Source organism: Empidonax traillii, unplaced genomic scaffold (genome assembly GCF_003031625.1).
Source record: "Empidonax traillii isolate 1590-97213 ecotype Southwest subspecies unplaced genomic scaffold, ASM303162v1 scaffold579:size954524, whole genome shotgun sequence".
Taxonomy (NCBI): domain Eukaryota; kingdom Metazoa; phylum Chordata; class Aves; order Passeriformes; family Tyrannidae; genus Empidonax; species Empidonax traillii.
Genome location: NW_020955772.1, coordinates 186184 through 206317, shown reverse-complemented (window position 1 = coordinate 206317; position 20134 = coordinate 186184). Strand labels below are relative to the sequence as shown.

The 20134-nt window shown below is 47.0% G+C and overlaps 1 protein-coding gene across 8 annotated transcripts in view; it reads right to left on the bottom strand.

Annotated features, from left to right (window-relative positions):
* PPP1R12B (protein phosphatase 1 regulatory subunit 12B) overlaps window positions 1–20134 on the bottom strand; it is a 112139-nt gene that overhangs the window by 55141 nt on the left and 36864 nt on the right. For 3 of the 8 annotated variants that reach the window (XM_027898119.1, XM_027898122.1, XM_027898121.1), the window contains exons 7-14: window positions 17897–17976; window positions 17209–17351; window positions 12907–13016; window positions 10954–11151; window positions 10074–10156; window positions 9067–9192; window positions 3477–3662; window positions 2743–2925 (exon numbers count right to left, since the gene is read on the bottom strand). In XM_027898119.1, the coding sequence (XP_027753920.1) occupies window positions 2743–2925; window positions 3477–3662; window positions 9067–9192; window positions 10074–10156; window positions 10954–11151; window positions 12907–13016; window positions 17209–17351; window positions 17897–17976 (1109 nt within the window). Of the gene's footprint in view, window positions 1–2519; window positions 2542–2742; window positions 2926–3476; window positions 3663–9066; window positions 9193–10073; window positions 10157–10953; window positions 11152–12906; window positions 13017–17208; window positions 17352–17896; window positions 17977–20134 lie in introns of those variants that run through there. The other 5 variants (XM_027898127.1, XM_027898123.1, XM_027898124.1 and 2 more) reach the window with 5 other exon arrangements.

The window sequence follows — 20134 nt, the reverse complement described above, 5'->3', positions numbered from 1 at the left end:
CAGCCAGACGGCCCCCGCTCATCAGCAGCTCCAAAATTCCCAGCAAAAACCCAAAAGCAATTGCCTGGCACAAATCCTGCCTTGTGGGAGATGGCAGGTTTCCAGGGTCCCAGCATCAGCACGCTGCAGTGCTGCAGCAGAGTGCCGAGAGGATGGCCCTGGATCCATGGAATACACACGGCAGCAGCTGGGCTGAACGTCCAGGACATCTGGCCCAACACCAGCACTGACCTGCCATGGTCTGGCCAGGCACGCACATGGCATCACACACCTCCAACCGATCCCTCCTCCGCTGACCCTCTGCTGTTTGTTTTCCTCCTCTTTGTAATTTACACTATTTTCCAGCTACTGGAGCGTCTCCTGAACAATTCAACTGGAAAACAAGGAGCAGGTGATCCACTGTGGGTCAAACGCTATGGTGGGGCAGGGTGAGGCTTGTTGGCCACCACTGGATGCAAAACCAGCGCTCCAGAGCTCTCCACCACTCATTCCCCCTCAGCCCTAAGCAGCCTCTTCTACTTTAACCTTTTGGCTTCACGCAGATAATTTTAAGGCCACACGTTCGGAGACATCCCTGTGATCTAATATTAGATGATCAGCTTGTTTATGTTTTTGTTGCTAAGAGCAAGCTGGAGCTTTGGAAACACGAAAGCAGCCCAAACACTCCTGCGACAGCTGCCGCTGGGAACTGAAATCCATGCAGCACTGCCCTGACAACTGTTTGGCATTCGCCTTTTCATTTTATTTTACTGGAATTGGTCTCCTTCCCAAATAAGCTCTTCCCATTTTGGTGACCTCTCCTGTCTCTCTGGGTCTGTGTTTCCGTGTTCCAGTGTGCATGCAGCTCCCAGTCCCTGTATCCTGCTGTGAGGATGTACATCCATCAGTAAGGTTTCCTCCCACTCGAGCACAATGCATCGTTGCTGGGCTTTTTTTCCTCTCAGTAGTTTCAAAGCATCATTAAATGTGGGAGGAATTTTCTGGTGGTTTCTCTTTACATTACCATAAATCACAGGAGATGGTTCTCTAATAAAAATGCGGGAGGCAAACAGATCTTCTGTATTATTTATAGAAACAGATTTGGCAATAAATGCCAATGCAGTAATATTAAAGGATGCTTTTTTGGGCATCTACAAGTAACTATCCCAGTCTAGTCTGCAGGCAGTGCCAAAAGTCTGGGAGGGGGTTTGTGCAGCCCACTTCTCCAAGGAAAACTCTGCTTCTGCAACTTGATTCAGGGTCTGCCAAAATTCAGAGACTGTTATGAAAGGTCCGAAGTGTGAACTGAAAGCACAATACTCACTCTGTCCTCTTGCACAACCTCCCTGGGCACTGGCAGTATCTTTTGGCAGCTCATCTCAATTCAATTGCAAGTGACCCCAAGCCAAGTGACCTCCAGCAAAGTAACAGCAGCAGGCTGTTAAAGAGGCACTGCCAGGGTTAACCCCAGTGTTCTCCCACCAAAGATACCCTGCACTAGTTCCTACAAACTGGCCCTGCACACAGAGCTGATGAATGTGGCTCCTCCAGAATGCTTGTCATACCTTCTAAGCACTCCCTGTGCTAGCTCTGGAATGAAAAAAAAAGCCCAAACAGCATTAAAAGTTTGAGTATTTTCCAGCAGCACCGCCCACCTTGCTTGGTTGTGCTGCAGGTGAAGTGGATGGAGCAGCCCACCCTCCCTGGGACACTGCAGCTCAGCCCCACCACCTTCAGCTTTCTAAGCTGATAATTTCTCATTATTGCTCTTCCCATCCCTTGGCCTCAGGCCATTTAAAATGTGTCAGAGCACTATCTCTACTCAGGAAGGGCTGCATTTCAATAAATCACTATTTTAGTCTGGAAGAATATAATCACTATACACTCTGCGTGAACTGGTTGCTGATTAGAAACACACAGTTCATCACTGCATTTTATTTATTACCATTTGCTTTTGTTGATGCCATCAGGAGAGACAGATTTTGGAAAAGTTATCCTGCTTGCAGGAAGAAACACGGATCATTTGATATTCTGTACTTAGCGCACAGGATAAAGTTCCTTTGAAAAGAGCTCTGGCTCCCCAGGTTTGCATTTCCCCAGTCTTAAAATAACATCATGTGATAAGAAAGGGATATCACCAGTTAGATCCAGAGTCATTCCCAAGGCTGCTACTGCTGGAATGGCCTCGGTTGCACATGGCAGACTCCCACCTCTGGCCTTTACAGTCAATCAAAGCTGTGCCTGCTGCTGGAGTCCATCTCCTCCTGTGTCACACACCTACACAACCCAGGAAGGTTTGTTTTCCCCACTAACTGCAGTAGGGAATCTGGGGGTCCTGTACAGTGCAGATGTCTCCATCAGGGCATAAGCAAACCCAGCTGAGCAGAATCAGAGGGACAGATATTATCTGAATGAGTCTCAGTCCAACACTCTTTTTAGGATGGGATTAATTTTACAGAACCTGCTGTGAATGGCTGCTCTGCTGCCTGTCCCTGAATACCCACAGGCTGGAGGGGCTGAGATTAGGAGCTGAGGTTAGTACTGAAGACAAAGGCTCAGATGCTGAAGAGACAAGCAGAAAATTACGAGACTAAATTTAACCTACAAGCCAGAGATGACTCAGTTCAAAATCTTCAGACAGAGCCAGGGGCAGCAGCCCGGAAACTCCATGGAGCACCTAAAACCCAGTCCCTACACCCCCACCATCACCACCACGTGAGAGCTGCCCACAGAGTGGACCACCAGAGCCCACTGCTCACTGACCTTCTGCGCTCCCTGGCCTCCTCAGCAGAGAGATCCTTCCCCGGGGCGGAGGCGGCCCCGGCGTTCGCGGTGCCGTTGGCAGCGCCGAGCACAGCCCGGTTTGTGATTACACCTAGAGGGGTAACACAGCTGCCCTCTGGGCTTTTCTCTACAGCAGAATCAGTTTGTTGCCTGAAAGGGGCTCTGAAATAGAGAAGACATAACGGAAAGCAAAGCAAGTGAACTCAAGCGCTGACCAAGCCCAGGCTCCTCGAGGGAGCGCGGACGGATCATCCTCCTTGCTCTGCACTCTCGTGTTCGTGGAGAACAGCCACAGTAAAATGCGTTTTACAAAACTTGGAGGAGAATAAGTAGGAGGAATTAATAGTCTTCACTTCCCTGTTTGTAGCAAAAATGATTAGAAAAATGTACCTGGTGAATAAGCAGAAGGAAGGAACTCCAAGAACTTGTACACCGAGCACCTGAGGGCAGCCTGAGCACGGGCTGAGTCAAGGGACAAGAGGGACCACTCCAGGGAGCTACAGTCACACCCCCGCTATTCCCAGCCTGCCGGTGCATACCCACTGCTGGAACTGCCCAACATCACCATTTTGGGACTGCTTATCATTCTGGGATTGCTTATCGGCCCTTCCCGGGCAGAGGCACAACTCCAATCCACGCTCCACTCCAGAACTCAGACCTTCCAACCCATTATGCTGACTTTCGGCAGCGCTGTCTCCGCCGGGAGCTGTTACCTGGTGTAGTGGCGGGCTGATGCAGGAGTGTTCACACCGAGAGATGTGGGACAGGAAGAGACAGGTTGCCACGGGGAGCCCGGGGAGGTAGATGAGCCAATGGCAGTGGGTGAGGTAGCTAGAGATGGACTGCGACTGGCTGAAATGTAGGGACTGCCCAGGTCACTACTTCTACCAAATGAAGCACTGTAAAACATCACAAAATCACGTCCTTCAGAGCACAGTAAACATTCAACAGCACATCCCACGGCTGGGCTCGCGGCTGGGCGGGGAGCAGCTACCACATCGTAGCAAAACGTGTGCAAGGAGATGGGAGGCCGTCAGAGCTGCCGCAGGTTGTGCCAGCAGAGCCCAGCTTAGCTAAGCCCAGCTCAGTTTCAGCGAGAGAATAAAGGCGTGGGAGTAAATCAGGGAGGATCAGGGAAGGGAAAAGCCCTGCTGCAGTGAAAGCAGGGCACGTGGAGCACCCCTGCGCACTGGGGAAAGGTGGGAACAAGGAGCGAGGATGAGGATGCTTAAAGCAGGGAAGGAGAGAGTGACATAAGCAGGTCTGGCTGCATCACACCCTAAGGATGTCCAGGACTTCCAGTTTTGTTTGCAGTGGCTTAAAGCTTTGGCAAAGATGATCAGTTCAGGCTTCAGTTTTCTTTAAGGCATGTTTGGCACAAACTCTGTATTTCTGGAAAACAGTTAGCACAACTGTCCAAAAATATTCAAGAATGAGCAAGGAAAATACATATTTTGGCAGTTTAAAACAAACCCTGAAAACCATTCTCACTAAAAATCTGCAAGTGTTTAAGTGCTCATACATTGGAGAAGAGATAGGAGGAAAGGAGAAGAGCTCTGATATAAGGATGGACCATTTTGCTTTTTCAAAGAAAATCCAGCCTAAGTGGGAGATAAAATCCACACTAATGGGAGAGAAAATCCACTCTAGAGGGAGAAGCTGCACATCTCTGAAAACAGACTTGACAAAATCTGGTAAAATCTCCTTGCACGTGCCAGAGCCCTGCACACAGGCTGCTCACAGCCTGCACACAGAAACCCAGCAGGATCCAGGGCCCTGCCACACCTTTCCCAGCAGCTGGAATGCCTGGTTGCTACTGGTCAGACTGGGCTGTCCACAGGATCAAAGGCTAGGAAGGTTGGAAGGCTGGCTCGGACTTCCTGCAGCCAAAGGGCTCCCATGGCAGGGCACTGGGAGGAAAGTGGCTGCACCAGGAATAAAAGGTGACCTAGAGGAAAGCAGCAGGCTGGGACAGAGCTGCAGGTTTAGGAAGGCCAGGAACGATGGAGTGAAACTGGAAGTCAACTCTAGAGTAAGAGTCAGAGGGAGCAGCCCCTGGCTGAAATAACACTGGGAAGGGGCAGGATCACAGCCAAGGATGGGAGGCTGGAGGAAGGACCTGGCCCAGTTTGCTCAGGGACCCAACTTACAAACCAGTTTTACATGCCAAGGCCCCAAGCCAGCTCAGCACAAGCAGCTGGTCCCATGGGAGCCAAAAGGGACAACGGGGCATCCTGGAAGGCCTCCACAGGGAGGAATCTCCCACTTGGGCTCCTGAGTTGATGGCTGCCTGCCACATCCACATCACACAGGAACAAGTAAGTTATTGTCACCAGGTAGCAACCTCCACCGGACCCTAAACAAAGCTTCCTCTGGAATGCTGGCCCCTGCCTGGAGCTCAGGAGAGCAGGAAGTCCTGTTGGAAGCAAGTGCCTCCTCCCTTCTTGGCTCTCTGCTCCAGAGGAGGGAAAGGCCAAGCCCTGGAGATGGGCTGGGTGGAGGGTGGGAGCAGGGAAGGAAGCCTGGCTGGGGTGGGTGTGTGGAGCAAGAGGCTGTGGAGTCACACAGATGAGTGTTCTGAGGAGATGATGGCAGGGGAGAATGTGCCAGGGGAAGGAACGAGAGGATGGGCAGGGGGAACGCTGGTGGCAAACCCTGGGGGCAGCAGGGTTGATGTGGCACCATCCTGAGAGAGCCCAAGGCAGAGGCTGGGGCGTGAGGTGCGGCTGCAAGAGAGAGCAGGAACTTGGAGAGAGAGGGAGGACGCAGGAGGGTTATCAAGTTAAGCCCTGACAAGGATTGTCTTCCAGAAGGGAAAGGTAACGGGTGAGGAGCACGGAAGCAGAACCAGGGGCCTGGGAGAGCAGAGATGCAGAGGATGAGAGGGGAAGGAGGAATGCAGGAATAGGGCCCGATGGGGGTGTTGTGCCAGCTCCGACACGCACACGGCCAGAGAAATGTGGTGCTGGGGCACCAGGCACACACTGCTGCTCCCAGGGGAGCCACGGCACTGCCAGCTCCGTGGGAATCCACCTCCCAGCCTGGCCCTGTGCATGGGTGGCACTCCACAGCGTGAGGAGCACTCCAAGGCATTTCCTCCACTGTTTGCATTTGGTCTGAACAGGCCCAGAAAACTGCAATAAAAAGGTTAGCCAGGAAATCCTGTTAATTAACAGCTGTGTCCACAGGAATCTGTGAAAGGGAGGATTATGAATTTACGCTGAAGAATTCAACATTAAAAATAGAAAAAGGCACTGACACACTGCTCCTTGTTCTCTAACATTATCACCACAACAGAACCATCCAGGAATGAGCAATGAAATGCAAAACAACATTTCAATGCAATAAAAAGAAATACTTCTGAGAACAGCTAAGGCGTTAAAAACCTTAACTTAAAACCCTTCAAACCCTTAAAAAGCTTCCACATGTGCTAATAAAAAAGGTTTGCACAAAGCACATAACCACTTTTTTTTAAACACACTGCCATGGGGTATTGCAGAGATCAAACTAGGGTTTGGGTATGAAAGTTGGCCACTGGCCATTAAGAACAATGGTTAAATGTAACCCCTGGCTCCTAAATTCCTGATTGCTGGAAGCAAGGAGAGCGTGGGAGATGGAAGATTGCTCTGAAGCTTTCCTGGCTTTTGCAACTTGTCCTTCAAAACCAGTTGGTGTCAGAAACAGAGTCTGGGCTGCAGGGACCGTTGGCCTGACTTGCTGCGATGGTTTTTATGTGAACAGAACCAGAAAGGAGGCATTTGCATAAATGTGAGATGAAGGAGAAACTAACTGTGTGGATAAAGGATTTCGTTCTGGTGTGTGAGCCCTTCCTGGGAGGCAGGATGCTAAATTAATCCAACCTGCTATGCCAGTTTTCTTCCAAACCCTTTAATACACAGGCAAAGTGACCTGGATGTTCGGAGGCAATAAATGGAGACCAGGCTGGCAGAGCAGGGTACTGTGCAACCATAGAGAAAGCAGGAGAAGTGCCAGTACCATCACAGAGAGAGCTTCAATATCTGCTTCAGCTAAAGCTGAAGAACATTTGCAGCACTGCTGCAAGTTATTTTGTTCTCTTTTGTACAACCCCCCCGCCCTTTTCCACATCTTAAGATGATCTGTTGTGTTGTTCACTCTGTGTTTGGGGGTTATAGAACATAACTAGGGTTAGATGGGATATTGGGAAGGAATTCTTCCCTGGGAGGGTGGACAGGCCCTGGCACAGGTTGCCCAGAGAAGCTGTGGCTGCCCCTGGATCCCTGGAAGTGTCCAAGGCCAGGTTGGACGGGGCTTGGAGCAACCTGGGCTAGTGGAAAGTGTCCCTACCCATAGCAGGGGGTGGGATGAGATCCCTTCCAACCCAAACCAGTCTGTGATCTTTATGCAGATCACTGAAATGCTGAGGTGGAGGGGAACTGCAGGCGTACGGAGTCATCCTCTCAGTGACATCCATGCATGTCATATTCCCTTGAATTCTTTCTCTCTCAGAATGAGCTTTTATCTTTTGGAGTTGTGTTCAGAGTTTTGTTAATACTTGAAAATGATAAAAAGCTTATGTTTAACAGGCAACTGGGTTCCCTTCCTCATCTTACGGGCTGATGCACAAGGCTGGAGAAGTCAGAGGTTCAATATGATTATATTTAATTTCTCTGTGCTCTCCTACAGAAAACCACATGAGATAAAGGTCAAATTAATCATGATGCTATTGTATGCATACAAAATGCAAAACCATTGATCTCTCCTTCAAAAGCACATTTATTCCTACTTGACAAAGTTCTCCTCTGTAACTGCTTGTAAACCAACACCCTCCTACAAAAGGCCAGAATTCAACCTTTGTGACAGGAACTCGGTATTAGTGACAGCCCACGGCAGCTTAAACCTTCCCCACTGTCTGTTCAGTTTAACCAAGGAAATACAGTACCACTGTGTGAGGGTAACACTGAATGTGCTGCTGGATTAGCTGGGATAAACAGGCAATGTTTGTCAGACTGCAGTGGGCAGCCCGTGGGTGACTGGGCTGGCCCTCAGAGCAGGGAGCAGCAAGACCTGCCAGCTGCAAGGGGAAAAGGCTTTCCAAGGGAATCAGCTGCGGTCTGTCAGGCTGGCTTTGGAGAGAGACAAGGTGTGGAGGCTGGGCTGTCACCACGTCCCAGGATAGCTGTGAAATCAGTGCAATGGATCAGCAAAGCAGAAGGCTTCTGCTGGAAGGGGCTGCTTCACCCTCTGTGGCAAGGGGCCTGTGTGCTCAGCAATTGGCCACACACCCCCTCGAGCACCACTCACCTCTGCCACCTTAAAGTACTGAAACTCAGTAAATCACCTCTTCCCAAGTCTCTCAAGCAATTGTTCCATCTACAGGACAGATATTTAGTTCAGGGTCTAGAATTTAGTGAAACTCAACCTAAAACCTTGAACTGTTTTCCTTCAGCAGAGACCCAACAGCTTTGCAGCGTGACATGTTTATCACAGGCTGGTTTGATGGTCTCCAGAATTACCTGAAATAAATGTGAGGAGTGGCATGTACCTGCATGAAGGGCTGGTCCTCCTGCTCACAACTGAGGTGAAAACCCAGCAGTGCAATATTTGCCTCACCAGAGCAGGGCATTCCTTCAGCTCGCTCAGAGAGAGCTGTCAGCTGGTACCTCAAGGACACTGAGGCTCTGCCTCCCAAAGGTGAACAGGACTCTGCAGTTACAGGAGTTCTGCCTGGAATTGCCTTCCTGCCTCTGCCTGGCCCCTTCACCAACAATCAGCCTCTACAACTTCTCACACACTGTGCACAAACTGCTTCTTTGCTGCCACAAGACAGTGGTTGGAAGCATCAGTCTTACTCCTAACAAGTGTTGTGCCAAGCACAGGATCACTGCCACTTTCTTATAATGATGCCATAAACGTGGACTAATATAAACCAAAATAAGAGGAGATAAGCTACAACTTACCTGCCAGTAGCTATTTGAGCAATGCTTTCAGATTCTGATTACTTTAATCTTTTTTTATGATCAATTTTGATTTTATATTCTAACCATAACAGCATTAAACGGAGAAAACACTTTGCATGCGAACAAGAGTATTTAAATTCAGTTCAGCAATTTAGAAGTCAGCAAAAATTACAGCCTTTAAAAATACCACTTAGCATGACAAATGCCAGAAAACCTCAACTTTTCCTTTCTGCTCTCAGCAGAGGAGGGTCCCAAGGCCAGTTACAAGATGCAGCAGGCAGCAAGCAGGAGGCTGAGGTTTGGGAGGCATGTTTAGAGTGGAACTGACTGCCTGGGAACCCACGTGAGACAGAACTGGATGTACCTTTTCAAGTAGGTGGATACATAGGTGGTGGGTGCTCCAGAATGGGGAGCTTCGTTTCCCTTTGCCTCGTCCCTCCACGGCTGCCGGGTGTAGGAGCCGCTCCTCACCAGGTTCACAGCTGATTCCCTAATGCAGGACAGAGCACAGGGCTTGGTTACACAAACCTTCGGAGTCTACTTTTGGCTCCTTTACAGTTCCACAGCACAAATCCTTGCCTTACACCCACATGCATTGATGCTCACAGGTGACATAGCTCAGAGAAACTCTTGTTCTGGTCTTACTGATCCTGTTATTGCCAGATCCCTTCAGAACCACAGGTGATGTAATGCTTCGCATAAAGAGGGACAAAATCCTTTTTAGTCAGAAAACTTGCAAATGAAATTTAGAAAATCCATAAAATTAATTTAACATATTAAATAGTGGCATTTGATATTTCCTCTGCCATCTTGTATCAAACAATACGGTATAAATGGGCAAAACTTCCCAGACTTCTGGGAAGTTTTTATTCTCCCAAGTATCCAGGCAAGGACAAAAGCAATCCAGCCCAGCAAATCCTTTCATAAAATCACCAAAGTTGGAAAAGCCCTCTAAGATCACTGAGTCCAACCATTAACACAGCACCACCAGGTCCACCACTAAACCACGCAGCAGAAAACAACATACAAAACATTTGCAATATCTCAAACTACTGGACAAGTTATCAATAAAATCCTAGCAGATTTATCCTGCTTATCTGAAATCAGGGCTCTTTCCCTCTGGCGGTGTGTTCTGCTCCCCTCTGGTCCTGGACAGGACCTGGAGCTTGCAGTGCAGCACAAATCCATTCCCCCATCAGCCTGCAATTGTTTTCTTTTTCCAATTGCAGGGCTTTATAGACCAGAGCTGGTTCTTGATGTTGTGAATTCCTGTGTCCTTGGGACTGCCAAGAAAATTCATGGAGCATGGCTACAGAAAAATGGAACTGCTGACAGGATGGAAGCTGAGCATTAAAATTCAGACAGTCTCACCTGTTTTCTTTTTCTTCTATATCGCTCGTACTGCTCAGTCTTCTTGGGGCTATGGTGGCAAGATAGCTCTTGTTGTCTTTGTCCTGGTGAAGCAAAACAGGAACTTCAGCTGCACATCTCTCACCCTTCCAGCATGTTTAGCAACAATTAAATCCATGTTCAGATTTTTTCAACTAAGCAAGCATTCTCCTATCTAAGGACAGCCGGTTTAAGGCATTTTCTTGGGCAACAGATCCACAGCACAGTTCTGAAAGTAATTTCCTGAGGAACATGCTAGTGAATAAAAGCATCTTTAAACTTACAGAATTGCTTATAAATCATAGAATTGGAGAATGGCTTGGGTTGGAAGGGATTTCTGGAGGTCATCTAGTCCAATGCCCTGCCATGGGCAGGGACACCTTCCATGAGACCAAGTTTCTCCAAGTCCCATCCAACCTGGCCTTGGACACTGCCAGGGATGTGGCATCTACCCATGGGGTAGTTACAGTTAATGAATATGTGGGGTGGGAGTCACAAATACAGGTGGTGGATACAGGAGGAATCCCTGTAGATGACAGGGAAGGAGAATTTCCACTGCAGGTGTGTGCTACTGTCTGGATTCGGTATTTTCTGGTAAGGAAGGGGCCATGTCAGATTAGCAGCCCCTGGTCAGATGCAGCCCAGTCCAAACTGAGCATTAATTAGGTCAAAGGGGCAGTAAATTCCAGTTCTGGAGGAACAACTGATAGGAGAGGAATAATTTGCAAAGGAAAAGAAACAAAGAACAAAAGAGACCCAACTTTGTTATAGATACAAAACCCAGCAATAACTCAAATGAAAAGGGTCCTAAACACGTGAGGTGAAGGGGGCTGCACTAAGGCACCCCTGCTGAAATCCAAACCTTGTCCTTGTTGTCTAACAGTGCAGATATCCGAGGACTGGAGGAGGAACGATAGATAGAAGCAGCCTTGTCTCTCTGTGCCTCACGAGTGGCAGCGACTTCACTTAACATGTTGTGGCTGCCCGTCTTCCTCAGCCCCAGCCGCCACGACGACGGCGACTCATCCTTCTGCTCCTCTGACTTGCTGAGCCAACTGAACTGCAGAGGAGAAACACGGACATGGGGAAGAAGTGAGAGCACTGCAAGGCACGCTCTAACTTCGGAAAGTGTTTCAACAAGTCCCAGTTTTAGCTGGGCTACACTTGTAGGATGGAGTGACTTTGATTTCCTGCTTTGCTTTAATGACAGGACAGAGCTCAAGGTGAGCTCACAGGGATGGAAACTGATGTAGAGCCTCATCCCCGAGGACACACAGTGAAAGGAATCTTGTGTCATTGTGCAGCTCTTGGCCTGCACAATGCCCTCCTCCATCTTTGAGGAAAGAACACAAGGAACAATGAAGCTTTTATTAGCGCCCTTTTAGGAAGGGGGAATTATTCAGTAAAGGCAGGAACCAAGAACAAGTATTCAAGTCTTTTGGGACTGGCTGTAAATAAACCCCTCACACCAGTTGAACTGGAGGCAGTCCAGGAGAATCCACCAAGATCATCACAGAGCTGGAGCCAGTGACAAACTAAGGGAGAGACTGAGGAAACCTGGACTGTTTAGCATGGAAAAGAGTTGCTCTGCTACTTCAGGATGGGTTTACGAAGGACATGGAACCAGAGAGATTTAAAGCAAACAAATTAATAGAAATTATTGGAAAAGTAGAGAACACACAACACAGCACCATTAGAGCTCTGTGATCCTGCAGGGTACAATCACATCTTTGGTCTCATGCACAGCTCAGCATCAGACAAGAAGGGAAGAGATTCAGAGAAAGGCAACAAGAACTAGCAGAGCTAGTCACAGAAAAATCAAACAGGTAAGAGAAGATAAAGTAACTGATTTTAAGTGACTGAGGTCAAATCAATAACTGCTCTCCACACAGGCCAACTTCCATACCCTAACAGCCTTATTCTGGATTAAACATCTCAAAGGAATGAGACCAAACCTCTGCAGCTGGGAAAAGGTTAACTGAAGTGCTCCTACTTCCCAGTACCCTCCTACCTCTGACAGTTCCCCTGCTAAGGCAGCCTGAGTTGAACAATGCCCAGAGGAGCTCTCTTTCATTTGATCTGGATGAGAAATTATGCTGAGCAGGATGTGAAAAATACAAAACTGTGACTAAGCAAGGAACATTTCCCTCTGACATGCACCCAGTGCTTCAGCCTGGGGCCAGGTGCCTGCGTGGATGTTCTCCACAGCCTGGTGCTAAAAGAAACCAGCAGCAGAGGACACCAGTGCTGGGCAGAACAGGGTCTCCTGGTGCCATCTAGCTGAGTGATGTGAGAGCTGGAGGAGTCAGGTAAGATTGCAGTAACTGCTTCACCTTTCAAAGTTCTCATAGTCCAGCTGGCCTGTCAAGGGCAAACCTCTGCTTGCTGGGCTGGAACATCACTGAGTCAACAGGGTTTGGGATGTCTGGGGCACCTGTGATGACACTGCCAAATTCACCACTGATACACCAGCAGGAATGAGTTCTGATGAAAGGTCTCCTGGGAAGAGATTGGCATCAGCCACCTCAGAACTGATGGCACACAGAGCACATGCTGTGGGCTGGGTTTCTTGTGAAGAGGACAATTTGCTTTGGAGGGTCAGAGATTCAAGAGGAACCTCATGGAACCAACACCCTCCTTGGAGCCAGTCCTACACTGGAGTTAACACAGAGCTTTAACAGGCTTGCCTAAGATCAGGCTTTCCTAAATTCAAGTCTTAAAGTGCTCTGAAAATTGGTTTCAGAGCATCCATCTTCCAGCAAAACCTCCTGCTTGCAAGCACTACTGAGTCCCCACTGATTCCAAATTGACTTACTCTTCTGGCAGACGCAGTGAAGGAGTTGGGCTCGGGTGGTGGCATTTGCTCAGTGATGCTGGGCCTGGATTCACGGCTGGAGTGGTTGGCAAAGGGCTCTTCCTTCCTCTCTACAAATTTAAACAAGAAGAGAAACCAAACGTTTCAGTGTTGCACTTCCAAGGCCCATCTCTACACAGAGTGTGCCCTGCACTCCAGCTCAGTGCTGTGTGACCTCAGCCCCCTCAGATGACAAGGCTAAGCCAGGCTTTCTGCAAGGAGCTTTCCACTTCCTAAAGAACAGGATGGATACACTTGGCAGGCAAAGCTTTAGAATTTGATCCCCACAGACAAGCAAAATCTTAGCAGAAAGGAGGACAAACATACTCTTTGCTTTTCACAGTTTTGGTCCCTATCTGGGAATGTTTTTCCCTTGCAAAACCTGGGATGAAAAGCATCACGTGCTGTTCCTGCTGGAGCACATGGGTGTGTTACAGCCCACGGCCCCAAGAGCCTGGTGTGGGTTTCACTGCATGGCTCTCTGCAGTTGCTTGTGCTGCCAGGCAGAATTTCTGGTCTTCTGCACCAAAATCCATCTTTCTACAGGAAGCCAGGACTGCTGCCCAACAAAACCCCTTACCAGGGCTCCAAGCAAGCTAAGCAACCCCTATCTCCCTGCTGGTCAGACAAGTGCAGCTGTTCAGCATTACATTTATTTTTGTATCTGTGCACCGAGCTGGACAGAAGAACATCCAGACATTACCAGTGGGAGAGGAAGCAGAAAGTGTGTCTCAGGCAATAGGTTCAGTTGACAGGAGTGCAAAGGGCTGGCAGATAGACTGTTTACCAAAAACCCAGGTACATGAAATGTGCCTGAGAAATGATATGCCTACACCAAACAAAATGTTTTCCTGAGAGCTCTGAGTGCTCACACAAACATGGTTTGGAAAAAAATAAAGTAATTTAAGCACTAGCACCCAAACAGTCTTAGCAAATGAGGTATATGCAGGGAATAAAGATCTGCTGTTCCACACTTGGAGCAGTTTGAGGTGGAGCATCTGGGAGGACAGCACCTTGGAGCATGAAGAGCAATCTTTCTGAAACAAATGTTCTCAGTCCTAGGGAAAAAAAAGGATTGAAAGGACATGGAAAACAGAAAAGAGCCAAGAAAAACATTTAAAAATAACAGGCAGTGAGCAGGACCGAGAGAGCCTGAATTGAAGTGGCAAAGACAGAATCATGGAATCTGAGCAGGAAGGGACCCACAAGGATCACTGAGTCCAACTCCTGGCCCTGCACAGACACCCCAACAATCCCACCCTGTCCCTGAGAGTGTTGTCCAAACCCTCCTGGAGCTCTGGCAGCCTTGGGGCTGTGCCCACTGCCCTGGGGAGCCTGTTCAGTGCCAACCACCCTCTGGGGGAAGAACCTTTTCCTGATATCCAACCTGACCCTCCCCTGACACAGCTCCAGCCACTCCTTCGGGTGTGTGGGAGACAAATCTCAGCCACTTTCCCTTTCTATATTGTCTCAGAACTTCCATCCAAGTCATCTCAGAAGAGGATTCCAGTTCTGGAGCCAAACACTCAGGTGCACTGTCACACATCACCCATTCCTCCTCTCAGGCCTGGCTTGGCACACTTGGCATCCGCATGGAAATGCCCACGGACAAGGAATAACGCTCTGCATGTGCTGATTTCTTGAGCCTGAGGCCTGTAAACCAGAGGGCACTGCAGCAAGGGGAGGCTGCACCAGGCTGGGTGCTGGGAGCCTGCTCTGGAAGTTTATAGCGCAGAGATCTCTTTTAAGGTCAAGCCTAATCAGAAGGGCAGAGGCTTAAGTGGTAATGACAGGCTGGGAAGAGCTCTAAGTATGAGCAGTGGGACTGAAGGGAGTTGACTGCAGAAGCAGGACAGGCTGAAAGACCCTGTGCTGGCAGCAGGAGGTGGCAGCACTGCCTTTGGGGCAGGGTCCCATCCTTTATTTTACTGACATTTCAGCAATAAACATTACAAATTCCAATCAAGGGAAACTGTCAAGGATTAGCTCAATCTCCCCCCCAAAATTCGGTGAGAGTTAAAGAAACTTAAAGAATTAAGTTTTCCTTTCCCTTAAGGGTTTTTGATTTAGAGTTTTTGGTTGGTTGGTTTTTAAACAAAACAACACTGAAAGCTTCCCTGGCCTGCTTTAATTCCAAATAATTACATATTGTAATAGTTCCCAGCACAGATAATGACCATAGAATTTTATCCTGATCTTTCTCTTGTTTTATATACAACCCAATTCCAAATTAATTGTCCTCATGATGAATAAAGTGGCATTAATGCCCTTTGTTTGAAGAACACAAATTTCTTACAGATTGTCAGAAATGCTACTCTGAAGCCTTCCAGCAATTCCACTGCTTCCCTCATCCAATTTCTTCCTCCCACAGTCTCTGAAAATTCACTCCAGGTCCCTGTAAATAGTCTCCATCTTTCCTCTAAGTTCCCTTCAGGTCCTGGAAAGCAGCAATTAGGTGTCCCCAGAGTTCTCTTCTCCATACTCAACAATCCCAGCTCTCTCAGCCTTTCCTCAGAGCAAGGCTGCTCCATCCCTCTGATCATCCTGGTGCCTCCTCTGGACTTGCTCCAGCAGCTCCATGTCCTTCCTCTGCTGGGTCCCCAGAGCTGGAGGCAGCTCTGCAGGTGGGGTCTCACCTGAGGGGGCAGAGGGGCAGAATTCCCCCCTCCTCTGCTGCCCCCGCTGTGGGATCAGCCCAGCACACAGCTGTCTGTCCCTGAAACTAGTAACACACCGACATTTATAATTCTCCTTATCAAAAGCCACAACTGACAACTGTGTCTCCATCCAGCTGGGCAAATCCACGTTCACTCTATCAGAGCTTTGAGAAGTTTACAAAGTGGGGTTTGAATTCTGATGGAACTTTCTCAAAGGAGCCATTAATCTCTCCAGGAAAGTAGAGCACAGGTAACAAAGCCTGAAGCTTAATCATTACTTGAGTGCTTTTTGTCTTCCATTTGTATTGGCTTGAGTGGTTTGACACAGATTCCTATAATGTGCTTTGCTCAGTGAATTAATGCAATAAAAAGAGCAGTTCTGGCTTTACACAAAATTTAATGGTGAGTGCTGTGGATCTTTCCTTGCTGAGGGATCTTGGGCTGTTCCTGACTCAGTTAAACCCCACACAGCTCCAGGTCTCACAGGGGTCCCTACATTTCAGGTGTTTTAGTCAAACTCTCACCATTTTTAAAAGGATTACAAGGTTTGGCACACAACTACACAGCTAGAATTTACACAGGTATAATTTATATATGTAGAAATAAATATATATATTAAAAAATCATATATATATATATAAATAATCAGGGAAAATCCCTTATTTATGGAGCAAACAATATGTGACTGTGTGTCTGTTTCTACCACTGACTTCTCAGCTAGATCTGCTTGATTTAAAAGCCAAAAGATTATTTCCATGTGCTACTGTCATGGTGTAACACCAGCTCTGGGAGGAGCAGCCAGGATTATCCACCCCTCTCACCCTGCCATAGCAGCATTAATGACACAGGTGACAATTTCACTGGCACAGAAGCAGGACAAAACTTTAAGCTGCCACTTCTCTGCAAGGACTTATTTATTAGGATATTGAGATATAGGCCAAGCAAGCTGATGTTAAAAGTAATTTAACCATTAAACACATCACAGACCAAGATCCATCTGTGTTTGCAGAATATTAAGTACAATAAGTCTCAGCTTATTGTAAAATTAAGTATCTTTATTTAAACTTTCTGTGCTGCACATAAACACTGTTTAAAGTAATTAAGGAAGCCATGGAAACTATGGAAAAGGAATGGGAGTAAGATGCCAGCAGTATGCTATAATGTTAAGGTTAATCTGACTATGCACTTAATCTTTATTTTCCACTATGTTTTGCAACTATTATACATCACAGTCAGGACCAAAAAAAAGTTCCTCATCTCTATAATTACCCAGAACAGCTTCAGCCCTTTGTTTCATACCTGTAATCCAAACACAACAGGTTATTGCTTTCCTACACCTTCACTTGCTTTCCTACCATCCTGCAATACCTGAAAGGCTTATCTTGAACTGGGCCAAAAAGAAAAAAAACCTCCTGTTTAAGAACAAACTATGAACAATGTGTTATCTCAAGCAGAAATTGAATGGGAACTGCAGCATTTTTGTTTTGAAAAATTATGCTGACCTGGGAGTCAGCATTTGGATCAGCTATTTTAGCACATGAGCTCCAGACTTATCCATATTCTGTACATATAAACTGGAATGCTAATTATTAAATCCAAGTCTTACCTGACTCCTTTTCAGCATCCGATTCTGAAACTTCATCTTCAGCTTCTTCCTCCTCTTCAGAACTAGAACTGCTCGAGTCCTTGTTCTCTTCCTCCATTTCCATGGACTTCAGCATGTCTTCCTCATAAAGAATCTTCTCTTTGCTGCAAAATATAGAAATTTTAAGGCCTACCCCAGGCAACTGAGTTATTTCTGAGTTCTACTTCTCAGGAACACACAGACGTGATTTACTACATATAGAACAAGCAAAGGACGAAATCCATCCACAGATTCAACACCCCAGCACTTCCCAGCACGGCCCATTTGCCATGGATTCCACTGCCAGTCTCCCATTTCCTAAATCTGCAAGCATTTTTCCATCCCAAACAATGTGGTCTCTTCTTTTCCTAGAGTCACCCGGCCCAGCAGCTGGAGGGCTCAGTGCAACAAAAGGTGCAGCTCTCAGCTCAAAGCTCCAACTGATCCTCAGCCAGAGCAGGAGCTGGAGAACCAAGCACCGACCCCTTGTTCCACCACTCAGTGGGTGTGCTGAGAAACAACTAAAGTTGTATTTGAGAGAGCTCAAACTTGAAACAACCATGAAATGAACAGCAGTGAACTGGTTTTGACCCAGCTGAGGCCAGCTGGCTGTGACAGATGAAGCTGCTCTCTCATTACTCCCTGGGCAGCTCCTTTTCACCAGACTTACTTGGTGAAGAGTCTGCTTTGAGGCTTCCCGTTCATGTCAGCTTCAATCAGCTTATTCCTCGTCTCCTTCTCACTTCGCAACTGTCAAAAAGCCCAGGAAGATTGGAGAAAGAATGAGAAGAGACTCGTTAACCAGCCGCCTCAGCACAATCCAATAATCAGCACAGCACAAGGTCAGCCCTGCCTCACTGGACCAAAAATACAGGGGATTTGTTTAACGAGCCAATTCAACAACAGCACATCTGCAAGGGCACTGCCAGCCTTGGACTCGAGCTCTGTCAGGGCACAGCTACACACCCAGCAGGTCCTCACACTGCAACATGAACCCTTCAGAGATACCTGCAACAGTCCCTGCCCAGACCCAGAGACAAACCCTGACCGCTGCCCAGAGAGCTCTGGGCTCCCCATCCTTGGAAGTGTTCCAGGCCAGGCTGGATGGGACTTGGAACAACCTGGTCTAGTGGAAGGTGCCCCTGCCCATGGCAGGGGGTGGAACCAGAAGAACTTCAAGGTCCCTTCCAACCCAAACCATTCTGTGATTGTGCTGGAGGTCTGTCCACACGTGTGTGTGCCCATGAAATCAGGCTGGATAAAGTCAAGAATTCGCTGCCTTTGTAGCTATTAATGTCTTGTTCTCAGAGGAAAACATTCAAGTCATGATGGGTCACTTCTTAAATCTCCCAAACGCGTGAAGTCATTGCACAAGAACACCTGGGATCACCACAGCAATGGAAACATTTTGCCCAGAGAGTAGCAAAAGTAATTTCGCCACCATTAAAGGACAAAATAGTTCCCAAAAATCATTTTAGTACCTTCCAGAAGCCCAGACACAGCTGAGACAGAAGAAGAGATGGAAGAGGCTCAATTTAAGGAAGGAAACAGCCTGCTCCATTCATAGGGATGGGGAAAAAAAATCCAAACCCAAACCAAATTATTGCTTCCAGCAAACAAAAATCCCCTCTGCTCTCCAGTAACAGCAGCACATCCTTAAGCAAGGAGGGCACAGTGTTCTGACTCAAGCTTTAGAGTAAACAAACATCTGATTTGAGAGCCATTTTCAAAGTGAAATAATGACTTAGAGCAATGTCATGGAATTGCCTCTTTCATCCTTCAAAAATATGCGTTTTTCCATTTTTAAGTGATAAAAATGGCACATGTTAAACGCACACGATAAAATGGCATTTCCATTAAAAAATCATATCCACTAAAAAAAAAAAAAAAAAAAAAAAAAAAAAAAAAAAAAAAAAAAAAAAAAAAAAAAAAAAAAAAAAAAAAAAAAAAGAAGTGTGATACAATCTGGATTCTTCTGCCCAGTTCCACACTGAATGAATAAATGGAAAAAGCCTTTATATAGTGCTGCTATATAGAGAACAGAGGGGTTGTAGCCCCTGCAAAACAGCCCTAAAAATGGGTGAGCACCCAACAAAAAAACTCTTCTTGTTGTCTTTCTTTTTCTTTTCTTTTAAGGAGTGCAGTTATCTGCAGAATCCTGGGGTAGTGGGAGAGGAGGGAATCCAAAATACAACCCTGATAGTATTTATCAACACCTCATTTAGGGAGAAGCTGATTAATTTTTAAGAAGTTCCTGTGAATGTTAAGGCTGCTATTTGAGGATTGCAGCAGCTGTGTTGTGATCAGAGCTGGAGTTCTAACCACCCACATTGTCAGTTCCTCAAAATACTTTCCCGGGGTTTATCAGCACTGTTCTCATTCTGTCTGTTTCTGAATCCAACCTTTTAAATAATACAGATTTTTAATTCTTTTTAGAGAAGCTTGGCTTGTTTTGTGGAAGCACCCAAATGAGACAATTGAGTAGATCTGATAAAATAGGAAAAAATCCAATCCAAAACCAACTTCCTGGCTTGACAACTGGCCTTACTTTGGCCAAGGTATATTTTTGCTCTCCTTTTTTTATGCCAACTTGTGGCTTATAACCCCCTCCAACATCTCCACTGCACCATGAAATGGCAATTTAATACGGTTTTGAAATGTCCCATTTTTTCAGAATTCCATGAAGCTTTTAATTTCTTCTCCCTCAATCCAAAGCCTCCCTGTTGTAAAAGAGGCAGACATGCTTAACAGAACTCTTTCTCAAAGCTGATAGTGTATTTCCTTGGATGCAAACACAACGTGGACTTGGGAAATCACTCATTAGGAACAGAGCAGTTCGATGCTAGAGAGGGTTTGATGCCAGCAAACTGCAGGATAATAACAATCCCAAAGGTGAACTGTACATTCC